At 51.7% G+C, this 22012-nt stretch overlaps 1 protein-coding gene across 1 annotated transcript in view; it reads right to left on the bottom strand.

Annotated features, from left to right (window-relative positions):
* Window positions 1-22012, bottom strand: part of CENPH (centromere protein H) — a 600657-nt gene that overhangs the window by 326082 nt on the left and 252563 nt on the right. Inside the window, exon 6 of the mRNA XM_069627395.1 lies at window positions 20352-20423. Coding sequence (XP_069483496.1) covers window positions 20352-20423 — 72 coding nt within the window. The remainder of the gene's footprint in view (window positions 1-20351; window positions 20424-22012) is intronic.

The following is a 22012-nucleotide window of genomic DNA, read 5'->3' as shown; positions in this document are numbered from 1 at the left end:
GGCCTGCGAGGGGCTCTTCCCTACGTCTGACCCCCACGCTCTTTGCCTCTGCTGCCTTGGCCCCGATCACGGCTGGGAGGGTTGTACCGCGTGTGATGCGCTTACTCCTCACGCTCTGAAGAACAGGTTAGCTCGGTGGAGGGAGCTCTTCGAGAAGTCGCTTACAGAGGACTTGAAGAACTTCGTCACGTACAAGTCAAGGTCGGGCCGTTTTTTTCCATCACAACCCGCAAAGGTGACTCCTTCCCAAGGAAACACCAGAGCGGGAGGGACTGGTCAGGTTCTCACACCAGCACAGGTACTGAGGCTGCTTCAGCTACCGGCCGCCAGGCCGAGGGGTCACTAGATCCTTCCGGAGACACCACTAAGGGACTGCAAGCTTCTTTTATTGGGTGTCTACCCGAGGGGCTATGCCCTAGTACCGGACAGATGTCTGAGGGGCCACCTGTATGCAGCACTATCGGCGACACAAGCGATATTTCTTTATTTTGTATAGAGCGCCGGGCCCAAATGCATCTGGGCGCTTTGTTTTTAGGTTATAGGCAAGTGATACAGTTTAAGGTACAGGATATAATACATAATGAAAATAATAATTACAAAATATACAGTGAGGTAAATGACAGGCATGTGATACAATTTATGGTCCAAGAATATGATACATGAGGGTGATAATAAAAATTACAAGATATACAGTGAAATAAATGAAAATGAGAGCTTTGATGATTGTACACGAGGGTTCAGAATATATACAAGAACAAGTTGTCACATGTGTAGATGAAAATGCAGGCACAGACTAAGCAGTCGGAGGATTGACAGTGGCTATAAACCACAGTTTGGTTAAAGGAGTGGAATGAGGGTTCAGATCTCAGCAGGTTGGGCACGGTGTTCCATAGTTTGGAGGCTAGTCTAGGGAAGCTAGACCCACCCGCTTTCTGTAGTTTGAATTTAGGCAAGGTAAGGCAATTTGTTTAAGCCGATCTAAGTGGTCGGAGTGAAGTGGCTTGCCAGGTAGAAAAGTGCATGGTTATTTAGGCATTTGTGTGTGCAGGGAAATTCTTTGACATACTGGGAGTCTGGTATCTGAAATGTGCTGACCCCTGGGGAAGTTTAAAGCTACCCTGATGGCATTATTCTGTATGACCTGAAGATTTTTTAGGTTATGTTGGCTTGTCCCCAAGTAGAGTGCATTACAACAGTCGTTCTTGGACATGATGAGCGTTCTCGCTAGGATGATGCAGTTTGCTGTAGTGAGGAAGGGGGCGGCAGGCAGTGATGAGTTTACATATATAGGCAGAAGCAGAACTAACCGGATTGGTTTGCCTCAAAAGTGATAGAGTGGAATCGATGTAGCTACCAAGAGTTTTAGTATCATTGGAAACCTTAATGATGTTGCCGTCGATAGTGAAAGTTTTGAAAGCGGGTCGAGTTTCTTAAGTCGATAATGAGAGCCCAGGATAAGGAGCTTGGTGTTATCATTAAGACACAACTCGTGTTGAGCCATCCACGCCTGAATGACCAAGTAGACCTTGTTCAGAGCTTTAGTGTCAGCCAGATAGTCTCCTGTGATGGGGATGAGTATATGGGTGTCATTCGCATAATTTGTGTGCGTCATTCGCATAATATCAAATAATGGTTTGGTAAACACATTATAAAGTGTAGGCGATACACAAGATCCTTGGGGGACGCAACATAGTACTGGTGATGGTTCAGCAGATGCTGTAGGGGAAAAGACCCTTATTGATCTGTTAAGGGGAGGCCTCAAGCTCCACCGCCAAGAGTCCTGGAGGAGGCCGGACCCAGTGAGGCAAGCATCACGACGCTGGCACGTGGCATGCTGCCCGACAAAATGACTGCCGCGCCAGACAAGATGGCCGCTCGTCCGATACCACCTCCTGGTGTGGAGCAGGTGGGAGCGCGAGTCGCTGCCTCAGTCTACTCCAAGCCACAGTCATCATCGCCCACCTCGTCTTCAGCGCTTCTAGGCAAGATGATGATCTTGGAGGCTTATGGCAAAAAGGTCTATTCCAATGCCTTCCGACACCTTCGTTAATCGAACGCAGATGCCATGCTGGCAGCAGTCAATCAGAGGCTTTTGCGGGAAATATCTCACTTCCTCCCAGACCTTCTGGTGCAGAGCCAGGCACGTTTCAAGGCGGGGCTGGCAGATGCTAAAATGGTGACCCAGGATATCATGGAGTCCACTGTGGCGCATATTGACACCTCAGGCCGTGCCATCTGCATCGCCATGGACATGAGAAGGACTGCCTGGCAGCAGGCTACCAAGTTCAACCCGGATGTCCAGGAATGCATATTGGACCTTCCATTTGAGGGTTGTGACCTCTTTCATTCTACCACCGAAGAGGAGCTAGATAGGAAGAACAGTTCCCAAACTGCAAAAGTCTTTACCTATCCTCACGAAGGCCAAGGCCTACACCCAGTCACATCAACGCTCCAAAAAGGGGCATGCATTTGGCGTCTTCAGGGGCTTCCAGGAACGCAGGTCGAGACAGCCTGACCATTCTCAGAGTCAGCACGGGTGCAAGCAGCAGAAGGGGGGGAGCAAGGGCTTCCATCAGTCCCCCTCCTCTTCTCCAGCCTCAGAGGGAAAGAAGGCATGATGCGCCCCTTCGGGTCTACGTGTCTCCGGTGGGGGGGGCAGACTTGCCCTTCACGGACACTCTTGGCATCAGAGGTTCACAGACCCCTTGGATCCTATCCGTAGTGTCTATAGGGTACTGTCTACTGATTCCTCCCTCCCTCTCCTCTCTCCTCCCCTCCACTCCCACGGATTGCGACAACAACTCTGTTGGCGGAAATTCGTTCGCTCGTAGAGAGCCAGGCAGTGGAAGAAGTCCCAGCCTCCCAGCGGGGCTTGAGCATCTAACTCCAGGATTTTCACCATACAAAAGAAGAGCCAGGCTGGCCCGAGAGCTGTGTTGGACCTTTCCACCCTGAACATCTCCCTGCCTCTTCAAAAATTCAAGATGGTTACGCCAGCGCTGATTGCAAAGAAATTGTGCAGGGGAGACTGGATGTGCTCCCTGGATCCAAAGGACGCCTATCTTCACGTCCCAAATGTGTAGCCTCATTGTTCCTTTCTACGGTTCAGGATCATGGGCTTCCATTTCCAATACTAGGTTCTACCCTTCGGACTCAACTCAGTCCCCAGGACCTTTACCAGGTTTATGAATGCAGTGGCAGCCCTGCTCAGGGCCCAAGGTCACCAGGTCTACCCGTACCTGGATGACTGCCTCATCAGGGCGAGATCCCGGAGGCGGTTCACCACACTTTCACCGCCCTTATGAACACTCTCCACAAACTGGGATTTTCCATCAATCTCAAGAAGGCACAGCTGCCGCCTACACAGAGCCGGACGTTTCTGGGCCTCATCTCGGACACAAGCTCAGAGAGTTTTCCCCTCAGAGGACAAGATCCTAGCCATTAAGAGTGCCACAGGTCATTTTCTCAGCAGAGAGGTGACCTCAGCCTGATGGTACCAGCATATCTTGGGTATCATGGCGGTGTTCCTACTGGCAGTACCTCACACAAGGCTCAAAATGAGGAGATTGCAGCTGCAATTTGCAGCCTCATGGAATCAGGAGCAGGGCTCCCAAGCGGAACTTGTCAGCATTCCTCCCTTTCTCCACCAGGACCTTGTCTGGTGGTCCACGGACTGTAACCTGCGGGCAGGCAGGCCGTTCCGGAAAGCAGCACCGTAAGCTACCATCACCACTGATTCCTCATTGGAAGACTGGGAGGCTATCCTGGACAACCACAGCGTCCATGGAGTCTAGTCCCTCCAGGAGCAGAAGGACCATATCAATTGGCTAGAGCTGAAAGCTCTCTGGCTCGCCCTCGAAGCTTTTCTGCCGCTTATCAGCGGCAAGATGATCCTCATTCAGACAGACAATTCCACCAGCATGTATTACATCAACAAGCCGGATGGCAGGGGCGTGGCTAACTGGCGAGCAATGAGGATGTGAGTCCTAGAGAGCTCCCACGGCCACCAGCACAATCCTGTCAAAATATCCTGCTATCCGTGACAGAATTCAGAATAAACACACCTGCCGGGAGATGACTAAGTAGGGAGCCATTAGGCGAAGTGTGATCACTGAAACCTAACTCCTCAGAGTATTCTGATGCGGAACAGAAGGACAGACGTAGAAACTCTAATCAAAATGGCCATGACCTGAAGACAGCACAGGGGAAGAGCAGCACACAGCGGTGACCACAAGTAACAAGCAAAGACTTGAAGCCGCGTACGCATGCCCAAAACCACTGGTCCGCACTGCTGCTATAAAGGAACCGGAGACCCGAATTGGCAACCACCAGCCAGGGACGCATGAACGCTGCTCTGCTTGCATGACTGCGGCACACCGGTGAGGCACAGAGGTCTGCTGGGGCGCCTGGGGGGAGCTTGTACTGCCCTGATGCAGCTGAGACTTCAAGCCAGGAAGGTGGTCAAGTGAGAGGACACTGCTGCCTGTACCTCGTGGGGCTGCGGCAGCACGGCAGCGGGTCTCGGCCGGGCCGCTGCGGTAAAAGACAACAAAAGGCAAAGAACACGTACTCCTGATTCTCTCCGACGCCTACGCTGACCTCTCTGGGCCCTTCTGGGACTCGCCCCCCTACGAATAGACACGCATAACTGCAGTAGCGGTCTGCCCCGAGGCACATAGGACACGTGCTGACCGAATAAAGCGACCCGTCTGAGCCCCCCTCCTGGCAAGAGCGCTGCTGAGTTGGCGGCATCTGGAGAAGCGTGCCCCCGCAACAGGATGTTGCCCACTGCATCCTGGGGCCTGGCAGGCCTGCCACTTAATGGGAACCCGTGCAAGGTCCCAACCTAACAGGCCTGAACTGGGCAGGAAACGACCAGCGGACCGGAGGGGATACCCTGGATTCACAAGACACACGCCGACAGCAGGGGTGTCTGGAGTCACAGAAGGCTGCTCCTCATGACGGCGAGGGTATGTACACAACACACTTTACGGATTACCCAGTGATAAGGCCTTAGGGGCGCAGCGCAACCTACTGTGGTGGGTTACTGCCACATAATATGCATGTTAGTGGGATCTGCGATAAAGCACTGCCTGATCAAGACAAACGGATTGCCTTTAACCCTGTGGGACCCCCCTGCGGGTGGTATGACCTCCTGCCGACAGACAGCGTTGTAAGCACCCCGGCTGCTAGAACAGCTACAACGTGCAGCCTCCAACAGTGGATCGCTACCCTGCCGAAACCGTAGCATACACATAAACCACGGCAGCAGGGTGAAGTGGCGCACGCTGCAGCTATAATGCTATTCAGCAATCATTTACCACTCGCAATGAGTGGGAATCAACTTGGTGAAGGCTAAGGAACCTACTTAAAAGGATTACCAAAGCACATATCCTTGCAACACAATAACCGGACCCGATGTATGTGGAAAGCTCCCCCACATAAGGAAGAACAACAGGGTGGGGAGTGGCGGACAGTGGGAGCGGCCGGGTGGCTGCACCCGGGGTACAGTAGCACGGAAACCCGGAAGGGAAAACCATACCTTGGCTCTACCACACAGATAGAGGGAGCCACACTAATCCGCTCATACATGACCTGCCACGAACCTCCAGTAGAGCGGAGCAATTGACCAACAAAACCTGTGGCTAACCACATAGACAGCCACTATCCTGTGCGCCCTAGCACCGCACAACACCAGCAAGCCCAACATTGGGGAGAGACAGGCCATGTAACGCCTACACACTGCGAAGGCTAGAGTGTGACAACCTTACAATCCACATAGCGCCCGAAACCGGAACAAACCTGACGAGTAACAGCCACGCAATCCTTACTGCGTCTAAAAAACGGAATTTAACTACCCCTGAGTACGGCCACCTATCTTGTTCTAAGCAATAGGACATCAAGCGCTGGCCCACCTGGGACCAGACGTCATCATGGTTAAGGATACATTTAAAAAGATGTCCACTCAAAGCAAAATGGAGCAGTATGCTACACCCGCAGCAACTGTCCCTGTTGATCAAGAGCCATCAGACAGGCGCAACAACGTCCGCAACCTGGGCCTGCCGGAGAAATCGGAAGGGCCAAACATGGAATGGTTTCTGGAACATTGGCTGACCGATATGTTTGAGCCCAAAACATTCTCCAACTTCTTCTCGATTGAACGTGCCCACCGAATGCCAACTGGACAACCAACACCGGGCACACCACCATGTACAGTGATTGCAAAATTACTGAACTATAGGGACTGTGATGCACTGCTTAAGATGGCCCACGCTAAAGGCACGATAACATACAAGGGAACCCGATCTAATTCTTCCCAGACTACACAAGAAAAGTACAGCAGGCCAGGCAATCCTTCGACCAGCTCAAAGGCAACTCCAATCTCTGAATGTCAAATATGGTCTTTTGTTCCCAGCCCAACTTAAGATATACCACAGAGGTACAACAGTACACTTCACAGACCCAAAAGACGCAAGGAGATGGGTGGAACAACACATCGAAGGGGACTGGTGATCTGCAAAGGCTAACAAGAATAAAAGCCCTGGGGCTCCGCTCGATCGAATTCCGCCAATCCAGCAGGCACAAACAGGAGCCTGACCCACCATCGCCCATGGTAAACGATTAGAATACCGACCTCCAGGGACGGGATGGTGAACGCACTAATCAGATGTACACCTCCGGAATGCAAGACTCCCATACAGCGCACTGGAAACCACCCGCATTAGCCATGCTAAGACTCCAAGCTGTGGGGCCAGGCACCCCTCCCCCGGAAACATTATACCTGTGCTGCTGGACCAATTCGCGTTTCTTAGGACCGGTTCAGGTTTTACCGTTTGGTAGCCGACTGTTTTCATCTATCAATAATGTTCGGGCGACAGATGCTTCAGGTTGGGATGGAGTGGGGGACGGGAAGTTTGTGAAATGTGTCTTTGTTCTCCAATCCACCGGCTGGAATGTATACATATCTTGTGCCCTCAACCCACCAATCCGATCACCACATGCCAAAGCACTCTTCCAACACTGCCCTATGTACAGACGCACATGGATCAATCGAAATAGCAATGGCTGGAGACTGTGTTAAGATCCTAACGTTTCTGACATGGAACGTCAATGGCCTTGGCAATAGGATGAAAAGACGTCTAGTTACACAATTCCTTAATGGACACACCCCAGACATTGTTCTCCTCACAGAAACCCACCTGGCAGGCACAACGTGCAACCTATTCTGGCACACAAACTATCGCATAACACTGCCGGCTGGCTTCTCCAAGGGCTCTCAGGGGGTTCCAATACTGCTGCATAAGAGACTCCCCTTCAAATTGTCCAAAGTGGTACAGGATGCTGGAGGTAGATTTGTGTTACTTCAGGGCACGCTATGGAATGAAACTCTCGCAATCCTAGGAGTATATGCCCTGCCGGCACCAAATACTGAACTGATCCGAGACATCACACCCTTAATTGCCGCCCACATATCTGATATCTGGGTAATAGGAAGGGACTTCAATGATGTTATGGAACGCACACATCTGCGAGGTAGGAACCCTAAGTCAAGCACCAAGCTCGCCACTTTTGCCTCAGCGATTGGGATGAAAGATATATGGCGAGACCTGTACCCGACAGAACGTGGGTACACTTATCACTCTGGAGTCCATGCCTCTCTCTCAAGGCTGGACAATTTCTTACTCCCAACGATGGACCCACATAGAGCAACAAGTGCAACCCTGCTTCCACGCGGTATATCTGACCACTCACCCCTGATGATGGAACTGACCACGAATAGACGGCACCCCCACACCTCCCCCATGGCGGCTAAAGAGCCATTTTCCCGGCTTCCCAGAACTTATTGAGCATATTCAGGAGACAACTACATACTTTGAGCTGAACACTGGGACAGTGGACAACCCAGAAACACTGTGGGAAGCATACAAACCGGTCCTCAGGGGCGAGATTCTCTCCTGGACATTGGCTCACAGGAATGCCTGCCAGCAAATGGTGGTGGAGGCAGAGCAGGAAGTTCTGCAGAAAGAAGCGGTGCATATAGTCAGTGGGTCATCCGATACGCACCACTCACTTTTATTGGCCAGGGAATGCCTCTGCAATGTCGCTCTAGACAACGCTAAACAAGCAGATTCTGAGATGCGAACGAGATTGTACGAAACTGGGGATAAGGCTGGCAAGATTCTTGCTTGGCTGGAACGTTGGGACGTGGGTCTCCGGCATGTCAGGGAAATTAGAATAGCAGAACTGGAACCATTACTATCGGACCGCGATAATGCAGGCGGTTTTGCGGACTATTATGCTAACCTAGATAAACCCACAGGCGAACCCATCAGCACCACTGTGCTTGACGATATCACTCTTCCCTGTCTAGACCCAACACAAAAACTACTGGAAAATGATATTACAGAGGAAGAAGTTGTGACAACCATGTCACAATTGCAATCTGGGAAAACTTTGGGAACCAACGGGTTACCGATTGACATATGGAAAAAACTAGGAGGGAATGAGATGGCCCGCACCTACTTAAGATGTTCCTGCACTGCAAAGAGCAGGGGATCCTACCCCCTGATATCCGTAAAGCCACTATAATTGTCATCCCAAAACCAGATAAACCCCCGGAACAGTGCAGCTCATACAGACCAATTTCCTTAATTAACAGCAAAACAAAGGTCTTGGGAAAAGTGCTTGCAAACAGGCTGCAGAAAGTAATAACCGCACTGGCCCATCCAGACCAGTGTGAATTCATGCCACAAAGAGCCACACGCATGAATATTCGCAGACTCTACCTGGCCCTGGAAAAAGCTTCTACACTCCAGGACCCTTTGGCATTACTAGCTATTGATTTTGAGAAGCCCTTTGACTCTGTTTTCTGGGAGGGCCAATGGGAAATCATGTTGCGAAAAGGGTTTGGGGAATCCTTTATGGGATGGGTCCGACTTCAGTATGAATCTCCAGTGGCAGAGGTTAGAGTAAATGGGTGGCTCTCATGAGTTTGGTGACTGGGAAAGGGAACGCGACAAGGGTGCCCCCTGTTTCCATTACTCTTCAAATTGATCATTGTTCGTTTGTTTGTTTGTTTATTTGGTAATGCGCACCAAACCCTTAGGTAGCTGGGCGCAGCAGTTACAAGTATACTTATAGCTTGGTTACAGAGTACAGGCACATACATAAAACATCAACATTCAAGTTACATACAAGTTAGGTCTGGAGACCATGGAAACTGGTAGATACATTGATAGGACAAGTCTGAGACGAAATGAATACATGCAGTGAAGTCAGGGTCCAGCTGAAAGTCGATCACTAAATGTCATTAGTTCGCAACCAGTTCTGTAGGTTCCGTCTGAAACAAGAGTAGAGTTGTTCCACTCTGAGGGAAGCAGGCAATGCATTCCAAGAGAGCCACTTCGACAGGGAAGCTAGATCCACCTGCTTTGGAGAGTCCTAATGTAGGAAATTCTAGGCAAAGATGGTTGGAGGCTCTGGTGTGGTACGTTGTGGTTTTTCTGGTCAGTCTAGCAGAGAGACAAGGGGGAGCGGCATTATTGAGACCTTTGAAGGGGAGGGATACTGTTTTGAGTAGAATCCACTGATTTTTAACCAACGCTGGTCTCTTCTATGATTGGAAATATGCTCTCTTTGTGGTATATTCAGAGCTGCTCTCAGAGCATTATTTGAATTTTGTTGATGGTGCTTTTGTTGGCTCTGGCATAAAAGGCGTTACAGTAGTCTAGCTTGGACATTATTAATGCATTAGCGAGTGTAATGCAGCTGGTTTTAGATAAAAAAGGTTCTGCAGGCCCTGATTAATGGGTGCGAAGGGCGCTTTAGGAGACAACAATCGATACACCCCTTTTCTTTGTCGGGTATGAAGCGTGGAAGACTTCCTGAATGGACCTGGACCCGAGCAACATCTCCCTACCCCTCGCCGAGTGGGTCTCCTGCAAAAATAGAAAGTGAAGTTTCAGCCTATTAAATTCCCTCACTACTAAAGATCTCTTATGTGGGGTGTTCAGCCCTCGAGCATTCAGCGAAACCAACGTCAGCGAGTAAATTGCATCAGCCATCAAAGGGGTATCTTATTCACAAGAGCCCTCTAGGGGTGCACCTATATTCCACCTCCCCTTTCTGGCTTGGTAACTTCCGACCCCCCTTCTGAAAGAGCGTCTCCAAAAAATTCAGATCCCCGTTCGGTAGAGTCAACCAATAATTATACCGAATCAACTAAAACTGAACCCCCAACTTACCCCCCGGACCCCCAAACGCCTAGATTGCCTGCAGCATAGGAGATGCCGTCCAACCAGGCCACCAACATTCACCTCCACCAGGTCAATCATCAACATTAAGCAGCCATTGTTCTGAGCTCCCCCTCCCACAAAACTTCAACCACAACATCCTACATTAGCTCTGCTTCGCCTCGCCCCAGGATAGTCACCAGCCAAACGAGATTGCTTTGTGGAAAAAACTAAATCCCGGGACTACAGAACTTAAACTGCCTCAAGTTTTCTGAGGCAATTGTCGAGAGTACAATCCCCCAACTCGTTATTCAAAAATGAAATGAAAGTGGATTACAGTCATTCGTTAGCAGGGGGGGGGGGGGGGTCGTAGCCACACCCCTAAATTTTCTATTGCCGCGGACTCCTCGCCTTTCAGAGAATCCGTTAGACCGCCGGGGAGTTGCCAGGTCTCCTCCTGTACCAGGCTGGTGCCCCCCCCCCCACCGTCCCCCTGGGAGGACTCGCCCAGCAGTTCACGGGTCACTCTTTGGACGTCATCTTCTCTGACCAGGGAGTATTTGTAGCCATTGTACTCAAAGGAGAGGGAGAAAGGGTGCCCCACCTGTATCTCACCCCTTTAGGCTGGAGCCATTTCGTTAGGGGGCCACAGTCATCGACGACACATGTTGAGAGCCGAGAGATCCTGGTAGATCGTGACCTTTGTATCTTCCCAGTCGATCAGACCCTTTTTCCGTACCAGCTCGAGAATGGAACAAGTTACTTACCTGTAACTGTTGTTTTCCAGCATGGGTCTGGCATGGATTCACATGCTCATTAATATTCCCCGTCATCAGGCTGGGAATCCTCGGTAAAGAAATAAAATCAGATTCAGTTTTGTTTCTGAACTGTCTATCTACTAATAACCAATCACTGGTCTCTGGGTTATAGTGCCCCCAGCCAATGACTGCCCTCTACCTATGCCCCTCCTATGGCAGCCATCTTCAGATTTGGTAGCACGTAAAGCGGCATTAGGACCAAGAGAAGAGCCGCAGAGGGGTTGGAGGGAGGGTTCGCATGTGAATCCATGCCAGACCCATGCTGGAGAACAACAGTTACAGGTAAGTAACTTGTTCCTTCTCCAGCATGGGGTCTGGCATGGATTCACATGCTCATTAATACAAGAATACATAGCAGTACACACATGCACAACCACGGGAGGTGGCAAGGCTCAACATCAAGCATTTCAACAACTCAACATTAAGCATCTCTTACCTCCTCACCAGGCTCACTTTCAAACTAACAGGTTACGCAGTACTGCTTGGCCGACTCCGGACTCCTCCCTGGAATCCCGGTCGAAGCAGTAGAATTTCGTGAAGATGTGAGTCGACCTCCACGTAGCCGCCCTGCAGATGTCCAGCAGGGGCCCACGAGACAGGAACGCCGTAGTAGCAGCGATCACTCTGGTCGAATGGGCTCTCGGACGGCCAGGCAACGGTCGGTTTGCAAACCGGTGACAGTGCATGATGCTGCTGGAGAGCCATCTGGAAATGGAAGCCTTGGAGAGGGCCTTCCCTTGGTTCACAGTACCAAAGTTCACAAACAGCTGTGATGTCTTCCGCGAAAACTCTTTGTGCGGTCCACGTAGAACTTCAGCACTCTAGCCACATCAGCGAGTGCAAAGTCCTCTCAGCAAGCGACTAAGGCAACGGGAAGAAAACAGGTAACACCAAGGGCTCGCTGAGATGGAAGTCTGACAGCACCTTAGGCATGAATGAGGGGTGCATCCTCAGCATTACCCTCGTCTCGTGGAATGTCAGATACGGAGGCTTACAGGAGAGGGCCTGGATCTGTCCCACTCATCGTGCGGAGGTGACGGCCACAAGAAACGCTGTCTTCCACAATAGGAATTTCAGCGGCGCCAAATGCAGAGGCTCGAATGGAGGCCCCATGAGCTTGGTCAGCACCACATTGAGCTCCCACGCCAGGGCCTTCACCGGCAGGAACAGTCCTTTCATGAACTCCTTCCCCAGGCAGTGAGACCACAGCGACGACCGCCCCAGAGTTCTGGTGTAGCGGGAGATAGCCGCCAGATGAATTTTGATGGAGGCATGCGCCCCCCCCCCCGTCTTGGCTAGTGACAGCAGGTACGGCAGCACTTGAGGGGACGTAATCTGTAGAGGGTTGATCTTCTGTGCACGGCACCAGACAGAGAACTCTCTTCCATTTATGTCCATAGCACTTAAGAGTCGAGGAAGCCCTGGGCTTGGCAAGCACCTCCTTGCAGTCTGCCGGGATATCGTAGCCTCTGAACTTTAGTGCTGCAGGAGCCAGGCCTGTAGGTTCAGCGATCCTGGGTCGTGATGCAGGATCGCGCCTCCTTCCCTAGCGAGAAGATCTGCTTCCGTTGGAAGCTTGACTGGACGGGACGCTGACATGTCCAGAAGGTCCGGGAACCATATCTGCCTCGGCCACCACGGTGCAACGAGGATCATCCTGCACCGGGACCATCTGAGTTGATTGATGAGTCGCAGAAGCAACGTCAACAGCAGGAATGCAAAGAGGAACAGGGCGTCCCAGGGGAAGAAGAATGCAAACCCCAAGCTCCCCAGGCTGGAGAAACCTGCTGACGAACCTCCGGCACTTGGTGTTCGCCGCCGTTCGCAAACAGACCGATCTGGGGGTTGCCCCATTTTCGGAATAGGAGATCTACTTGATCTTGTCGAAGCTCCAACTCGTGACAAGGGCGCAGCTCCCTGCTGAGTGAATCGGCGACGGTGTTCTTCACTCCTGCCAGGTGAAAGGGTACCAGGACCATCCCCTGGGCGATGGCCCAGTGCCACAGATCCTGCGCTTCCTTGGAGAGAGCCGGGGATCTGGTGCCCCCCTGCTTCCGGATGTAGAACATCGTGGTGGTGTTGTCGGTGAAGGCCCGTACCACTTCGCCCTTGAGGGACGGAAGGAAGGACCTGAAGGCCCAGAACACGGCCCGGAGCTCCAGGACGTTGATGTGCAGCGACCTCTCCTTCGGGAGCCAGAGGCCTCTTGCATGGAGATCTCCTGTGTGCACGCCCCATACCTCCATGGAGGTGTCCATCATCACCGTTTCCTGATGCGCTGGGGTCTGGAAGTCCATGCCCACCTGGATCGCTTGTCGGAAAGCCTTGTTGAGGGAGATGTGGTCTTCGAAGCTTCCCGCCACCTGTATCCAACGGGTGTCGAGGAACTCCTGAAACGGCCGCATCCGCAACCTGCACAGACACACGAGGTAGATGCATGATGACATCATGCCGAGCAGGGACTTGATGGACCTCACCCTGGCAACTTCCATGGTCAACAGCCATTGTACCTTGCCCAGGATGGCTTTTATCCTCTCCTCCAACGGTGAAGCCAGCCGCGCCACCGTGTTGAGCCTGGCTCCCAGGAACAGGGCGTCCTGCGATGGCACCAACCAGGACTTCGCATAGTTGATCGAGAACTCCAGTTCCGTGAGCAGGAGGACGGTCCTCGCTGTGTGGTCGACGGCGAGTTCTCTTGACTTCGCTCGGATGAGCCAATCGTCCAGATAGGGGTAGACGTGGATCCCCTGGAGGCGCAGCCCGCCGCCACCCGTGCCAGGGACTTGGTGAAGAGCCTTGGTGCCGACTTCAAACCGAAGGGCAGTGCCTTGAATTGATAGTGCCGTCCCTGGACCACGAAGCGCAGACATTTTCGATGTCCTTTGTATGGGGATGTTGAAGTACGCATCCTCCAGGTCCAGCGACGACAGGAAGTCCCCCTCTTCCAGCACGTGCTGAAGGGTGACCATCCGGTATTTTTTAGATTTTATATATTTGTTGAGGCGGCGGACGTCTAAGATGGGTCGCCAGCCGCCAGTCTTCGTTCGGACGAGGAAGTACCGCGAGTATACTCCAGAGCCCCAAAGTCTCTTCGGGACGAGTTCGATCGCGCCCAGTTCCAGCATCGCTCATACCTCTACAAGTAGCAGTGGAATGTGGTTTTCTTTCCTGGCCACCGGTGGAAAGTGTGGGCACTTCCTTTGGAACTCCAGAGTGTGCCCGTGGGCCAGGGCATCCAGCACCCACACGCTGACGAAGTTCACCAGCTGGCCTCCCACCGGGGTGCTCGGGTGGGGGCCCGACCTCACTGCCGGTTCAATCCTGCTTCGCAGAGGACTTGCCACCTTCGTCCCCTTGGCGACGACGACGATGTCCACCAGCCTTGCTGCGGCCTCTGTAGGCTTCCTGGGACGAAAAGTGGGCCGCTTGACGGTACGATTAAGAGCTGCCGCCGAAACCTTTGGATGCACCCTGAGACTTACCTCCAGAGGTCTGAAAGGACGGTCGCTGCTGATGAAGCGTGCCCAGGGCACGGGCCGTCTCGGTGTCTGCCTTGATAGCGTGCAGTGACTCGTCCACCGCCTTACCAAACAGGTTGGTCCCGTCGAAGGGCATGTCCAGTACCCTGGTCTGTACGTCCTGATGGAAGTCAGTGGCCCTGAACCAACCACGCCGGCAAAGGCAAACGCTGTTGCCCATCTGGCGAAACTCTGTGTCAGCGATGTCCGTGGCTACCGTGATGGCATGGTTCGAAGCCACCTCGCCCTCTTGTAGGATTTCAAGGGCTTGCACCCTCTTGGCGTCCTTGAGGAAGTCCAGGAGGGTGGCGATTTTAAACCACAGCTCCCTATCGTTGTTGATAAAAGAATCCCTCCTTCTTCTGCTCTTTGGGGCATAGTAGGAAGAGCTCTGAGGCCCTGGCGATCATGGCGTGAAATGAGCCAATTTCGTCGGGAGGGGGAAGCCCGGGAAGTGGGCGATGGGAGATCTGTTCCGTCGTCGCTGCTGTCGTCCGTCCCCGTCGTCGCCTTCTCACTCTCCGTCTCATCCCTCGTGGAGGTGAAGGATGGAAGGGTGGAGGCGGATGGACTCGCCTCCGTTTGTTCGGAGGACTCCCCGGCGGTCCAGGCACCGCTGGATAATCCGCCAGAGGTAAAGGCACAGGGTGTGCAGCGCCACCAAGATGTCCTCCGACCTGTCCGACGGTGGTGGCATCAGTTGCGACGGGAGCGTCGGCAGAGGCGTGGTGCCCTCCGGTTCCTCGTCATCGGCTCCACCCTCGCTCTCCATGTACAGCTCGTCCTCAGAGGAGGTATCCGAGTCCACAAGGACTGCCACGTCCCCCCTCCTTCTCAGCCCGGGGGTCTTTTTGATCGGTTGGAAAGACTATTCCCTCTGGGATGGCAGGAAAACTCTAGGCCTGGAGGCAGTCTCCAGTGGGGTCGCATCCGCGGGCTTCGCCAGGGACACCACAACGCCCTCAATCGAGGCCTTAGCCAGGTGAATCTGGGCCTTCACAGCCTTAGGCGCGCCAGAGGCCTTCACCGTGGGGGGGAGGGTCACCGCCTCGCTCTCCCTTGGCTTTCTCCATCGGGACCAGCCGGGCCTTCTCCCAAAGCTTACCCGGGTTTTCAGACTTCCTTTTCACCGAGCCGGAGCGTTGGCTCGTGGTTGACGGCGTCGGTGACGTTGCGCCCAGCATGGCAGCCGAGGAGCCCGAACCAACGGCGCTCCGGTTGCCTGCGGACTCGCTGTGCTTTTCCTTCTGTTGGGCCCCCATTGCCGGAGCGCCCTCAAAGGTCTTAGCAGACCGCTCAGACTTCTTCTCACCCGCTGCCGGGCTCTTCGCCTCCAGCCAGTCAGCCAGTCGTTTACGACAGTCCTTCATGGTCCGGACAGACATGTTCTTGCAGAACGCACAGTCCTCCTCCATGTGCGACTTGTCAGAGTGCAGGCAGTAGAGACACCGGGAATGCTCATCTTCCTTGAAGACGTTCTGTAGTCCACATCCTGGGCAGATCCTAAACAGCTTGGATCCAACAGGCGTCGAGTCTCCTTTGTCTTGAGCCATGTTCACGCTGGGTAAGCCTCAAAGATCTTCCAGAATCCTCCAAGAAGCGAAATTCGATGAAAATCACCCTTGATGGCCGTAGAAATTTCCGAAACGGGTCCCTGTTAATCGGAAGATGAATCGATGGAGCTTGAGGATCAATTTGACCGGAAAAATAAGCATAAACTCTTTGAAAAAACGCACCACGCCGTAAAAGCTCGAGAGCTAAGCACAAGGACTCCCAACAATTTAACGTGTGGTAAAAATCTGAAGATGGCTGCCAGAGGAGGGGCTTAGGTAGAGGGCCGTCATTGGCTGGGGGCCAGAGGAGGGGCTTAGGTAGAGGGCCGTCATTGGCTGGGGGCAGTATGATCCAGAGACCAGTGATTGCTTATTAGTAGAAAGACAGTTCAGAAACAAAACTGAAACTGATTTTTTCTTTACAGAGGATTCCCAGCCTGATGACGGGGAATATTCATGAGCATGTCAATCCATGCCAGAACCCATGCTGGAGAACTTGCGCTTTTCCGAGTAATAGTGAAATCTCACAAGTATCGACCTGGGTCCCCTGGTGGGGGCCCCCGCTCTGTGCTCCCCGTCAATGGTAGGCTTCTTGGTGTTGCCCTCGTCGCATAGCTTACTGATCACCGAGTTCACAACCCTGATGTCAGTTTGGGTTTCCCCTTCTCGTTCCGGGACCCCTAGGAATCTCAGGTTACTGCGGCGCTCCCTGTCCTCCAAGTCATCAAGTTTAAAAAGGTGCATTTCTCCTCCCTCCTTTCCAGTTCTGACATGCGCAAGTACATTTGCATTTCAAGGAGGTCTACCAAGGACTGGTTAGCCTCTAGGGTTTGGACTTGGTCAGCTACAGAGTCTACCTTTTTATCCAAGGAATCTAGCCTTCTACTGAGGTCTGCCCTGAATCAGCGGATCTCCTCCAGAAGGGCTGTCATTCCCTTACTCATCCAGCAGGCATCCATTGCTTCTGATTGCTCGGTATCAGGCATGTTGAGAACTTCGGGTATAAGATACGGGGACTGCTGCAACTTTTGTAGGGATTTTGCCCAGTCCATCGGGGGGGTACCGTATGGTTATGCTCGTTCGGGCACGTGGAGGTTCCCACTAAGGGGGGAGCCTGCAGTGACCCCACCGGGGATTGGGATGGAGAACAGTAGTTCCCAAAGGGGGAGGTTCAACCCTGAGTTTAATAGCTTTGTTTGAAGAGAGATTTTGTGGCTTTGGTCTGTTAGGCGTGTGAGAAGGGGGCAGAATTGACTAACAGCTGGAACTAGACAAAAGGCGGGGCTAGAGCAGGCTATGCGCTATCTGGTACCAATTTGAGGTTTGGGGCTTTCTAGGGCCTCCGTGTGGGCCCAGTTCGGGCACAGTACAGGTTGTCGCCGCTCTTTGGTGCTCTCAAATTCCCCCAGTAGTGTAGATATATTAAGCGCCTGGGGCGGGTGACAGCTCGGGGATCTATGTGACAAGACATCTTCTTTGTTGACCGAGTTGTTAGGGCTCAGGTATCAGTGCAGTGGGAGAATATCGAATATCCACACTCCTTGCGGTGATCGCAGATAGGCCGGTGGCAGGGGAGCAAGTATTAGCCGGTTAGGGGTTGTGGGCATGCCCGTATCCTCGGGGCAGGGGGTTGATGCATTGACCGTCAATTCGGTCGTGTGTCACCCTCTCTCTCTGAGGTGCACCGGCTGGGAACAGCCACTGAGGCGTGGGCCCTCAGATCCCACCTCTCTCCAGGAGTCGATCCAGAGGATGCCCCTGGAGGAGGGGGTGGGGGGCTCTGCGGTGTGGCCAAATGGTATCCCTGGCTGAGGGGGGCCAGCAGAGAGCAGCCAGGACCCCGTTGAGGCTTCAGCGAAGGCCAAGGGGCCAGAGGGACCTGCGCCGGGGCTCTGGTGCGAGGGAGCGCCACCCTCCACTCGACCAAAGCCAGTCTGGAGCTAAGGCAGGATCTCGGGGGAAGGGAGGAGGCGCACGGCCGTAATGCATCCAATCGGAGATATTCAGGAGCTCCGGGCGCGTGCGCTTACAGTCGTGATCCAAGGACTCGAGGGCACTCCAGTCTCCGCGGCGTCCCCCGCTCAACTGATGTTGAGGTCCAGCTGGTGTGGCTACGCCCCGCACTGCAGGATCCTCAGAAAAAGCGGCCCGCCCTGCTTGGGTCTCCCACTCACTCCAATTCTCGATGCGGGAAGGCGTCGCAGGTTTCTGCCTGCGGGCCCAGGGAGCAGGGGAAGCCGGGGAGGGAGGAGGCCCCACTTTCCGGCGTGCAGGTGTTGACACAACCGGCGATGTTAGTTGTAGGCTCTGGGAGGCAGGTCCGGAGCAGCACTGGACGCCCTGATCTGCCGCACAGCGGGGCGGGAGCTAGACTTCTCCACAACCTCTTTCACTAGCGCTTCAGCTGGTGCGCGGACGCCGGGGAGACCGGGTCTCTCCGGGAGCAGACCTATCTTCAGTCAGGCCTCCTCCACACCGTGGGCCACAGTAGTTTGGCTTGGAGTGTAGGCGCAGGCAGAAAAACACGAGAACTCAGCTCTCTCAATGTGGGCTTGGTTCTTGGGCTGTGATTGGCGTAGAGCTCCGGGGATTCTCTCCTCCAATGTCTCACAGTCTCGGTGGGCCTCTCGAGGGGTCGGGTGGTCACTCCTGGGAGGCTAGGGGGGCCCAATTTCGGCCCATGTGGGGGAGACAAGTCGAGATGCATCAGCTCATCTCGGCACCCCCTGGTGGCTCAATTTTCTTGATTTATTCTGGCCACTGCAAAAATGTATTTTGCAATTTTTCACTGACACCCTGTCTATGCAACAGACAACTTAGTACTACAGAAATACCAACATGCTTTTCTTCCATGCACGGGGAGGCCTCGATTGACCAGAAATAAAGTTCCTGCATAACTAAATTTGCATGATTGCACTCGCACCTTCATTGCTTTACCTACCACAACACTCGGAGCCTTGCGGTCTAGAATTGCATTTTAATTTCTGCTATGAAGGTGATGCTGATGGACTTTAGCTATTTGATAGTTAAGTGTCAAGTGGTTTTGCTAAAACACCCGGAAGCAGTTTCTTTGGTCAATCTTACTTTATCTTTAAATTCAGCAAACTATCAATCCTTGCTCTCCCCTAGTATACCACCTCTCTGGTGTTTGTTTTTAAGCTGTCACCACCAGTAAATACCAATTGCCTGAAGGTTGTCTGCACCACCCCACTTGATCTGCAGTACCTGCTGGCCCACCCCCTTTGTGTCTCCCTGCTCTTTTGGTTCCTAGACTTAGCTATGGGCTTTCCACAACAACACTTACTCTGGCAGCAGGGGCGAATGTATTCTTCATGTTTTCAACCTATGGGGCATTCACCTGTAAAAATGTGAAAGAGTGGAATATTTTGACACAGTGTCAAAAGGAGTTTCAGTGGGCAATTGAGGGGTTATTTCATGCAGATAACCTTTTTATCTTGCATGAGGCGTTGGAACAAAGGAAGAGAAGGTCTGACATGTCATCTGCCACAGGAGGGGTATTGGGCATGTTCCAGGTGCTGCATGCAGAGGGACAAAGAGGGAGGTGACATGGAGGGTCTGTGGGCTAACTACATGGGAGAGCCTAAAATAGCATACCATACCATAGCATTGCATTACATTACCTAACATAGCATAGCATGTTCTAACATAACATAGTATTATAATCCTGCAAAACATAGCATAGCAATCCTGCCACATCAGCATGACACAGGGACAGTAGTGGGAGGAGGCATGGTAGGATGCATTGCTCAGTGTGCTCTGCAACTTTAAACATACAAATGCAAACCACCAGCACTGTCCTTCTCAAGCACAAGACCAAGGCAGGAAAGAAATACGAGCAATGCGGGCAATAGTTCAGGCTAGAATATCTTAGTCAGCCACTACTGTAGAATGTTGCAGCAAGCACACTTAAATGCCTGCTCCATCATGAAAAAAACTCCTCTATATTAGATAATGCCGTGAATCCATAGCCTGTTAGCAACACCTGTGACCTCCACCCTATAAATATTTATTCTGCACTGGTAAAGAGTAACTGAAAGGAAATTAAATGTAATAAGCAAGAACACAGACATCCTAATTCAGATAATTATGCATAGACTACAGGGCTTATGTATCAAAATGAGTATCACATAACTAGTCTGTCCCCCATAACTTTACCGTCCTACAACATGATAGAAAAGCTTGCAATGAACATCACTGTTCTCCACTTACCTCTGTAAGGTCAACGTTTTGTTTTGATTTGAAACCTGAGCAAATAATATTTCTTTTTCCAGTTCTTTAGCTCTGTTAGAAACAAAAGAAACATTGCAGATGAACTAGAAACAAAAAGAAAGAAGCAGGCAAGCTCAATTATGGTCATTACATTTGAAAATGTCATTATTAAGACACCCTCGTAACAAAATAGTGATCAAGTAAAGGGATGATGGGGGGAAACGCATTACTTACCTTACAAAAGTTGAATTACTAAAGATTCAGTCACTCTTTATCAAGTGATAACAAATATGATATTCACCAGATATTATCGGATATACCTCTGGTATGGTTCTAGTTGACTACTCCTTTTACTCCTTATGTATTGATAAAAAGAAAATATTTGACCCATGTGTCTGCAAAAACTGTAAATGCATAAAAACCACCTGAGCCCACCCCCAAACTACCTTCAGCTCCTCATTACCACTTACCTTCCAGGGGCCTACGGTAATAGGACCCTCATGCCTTGAAGCTATTCCAAGCAATAGCTTGGAAAGTAGGAGCTGGTCGGACATGATGGAACCAAATCACAACTATTCTTAACAGACTATCTGCTTTTCAAACTCTCTCAACTTGTGTAACACTCAAATCCAATTCCGATGAAATTAACCACTAACGTATCTAGTTAACAAGTGTACCTCTTCCACTCTGCAAATATTTCCCAACTCTAACTCAGCTCCTGCATATTAGAAACTTAACTGGCCTACAATCATTTAGGAATCAGCAAAAATCTATCTCTTTGTATGGGACTACATCCATTCAGGCCCATAAACATTACATGCCCGGGATAGAAACACTACTTGCTTTTTGAAGAAAGGTACAAGCTATTTGTCACAGTGGATTTTTGTCATAGTCCAAAATGTCCCTTTCTCCAATCACAACAGGCCAACCAGTCCCAGAGCATTTCTTAACTATCAAAGCAGGTTTGTTTAAAAAATGGCGCCTGTGTGCTTATTATCGACATGCCCATCCGCTCGTTTTAATACAGTCTTTTTGTTCCGTTGATACTGAAGAGGACAGGCATAGGGCTGGTTAAAGGACCAGTATGTCTCAAGGAAGTAGGGGAAGAAGGATTGCTAGTACAAGAGACACAATGCTGAGTAAAGTGCACTAACTGATCATTATTGCTGCCTTCCACTAAACTCAGGGCACGGTTTGATACAAGCGATACGATAGGGAGAAAGGCAGTCAAGTCAGTTGTCTGTACTAACCAAACATTTAGTTTTTTAGAAAATCTTGACTAAACTGGGAATTTGATCTGGAGTGAACAGCAACCAGAAAAACAACTCTGTTAATAGACTGAGCTCAGCAGTAGCCATGGACTAAAGAGTTTTATGAGCCAAAAGAAAGACAATGGACCTCATTACGACCCTGCCGGTCCGGAAAGAACAGTGGCGGTAAAACGGCTGCCACCGTTCTTTCCGGACTGGCTGATTCAGAGTCCTGCAGGCAGGAGGTGTCACTCCCGCCAGGTCTGACCTGACAGGATTAACACCACCCGCCTGCAGGCGGACATGGAAACACCGGCTCTGTCATAGACGGAACCAGTGTTTCCATGGTCCTCATTCCCATGGAGTCCTATATGGGAATGGGGATTTACAGAATTCCGCCTCCGGAATTAC

Source organism: Ambystoma mexicanum, chromosome 6p, assembly GCF_040938575.1.
Source record: "Ambystoma mexicanum isolate Mex_15411 chromosome 6p, UKY_AmexF1_1, whole genome shotgun sequence".
Taxonomy (NCBI): Eukaryota; Metazoa; Chordata; class Amphibia; order Caudata; family Ambystomatidae; genus Ambystoma; species Ambystoma mexicanum.
This window is presented reverse-complemented; position numbering and strand designations above follow the sequence as displayed.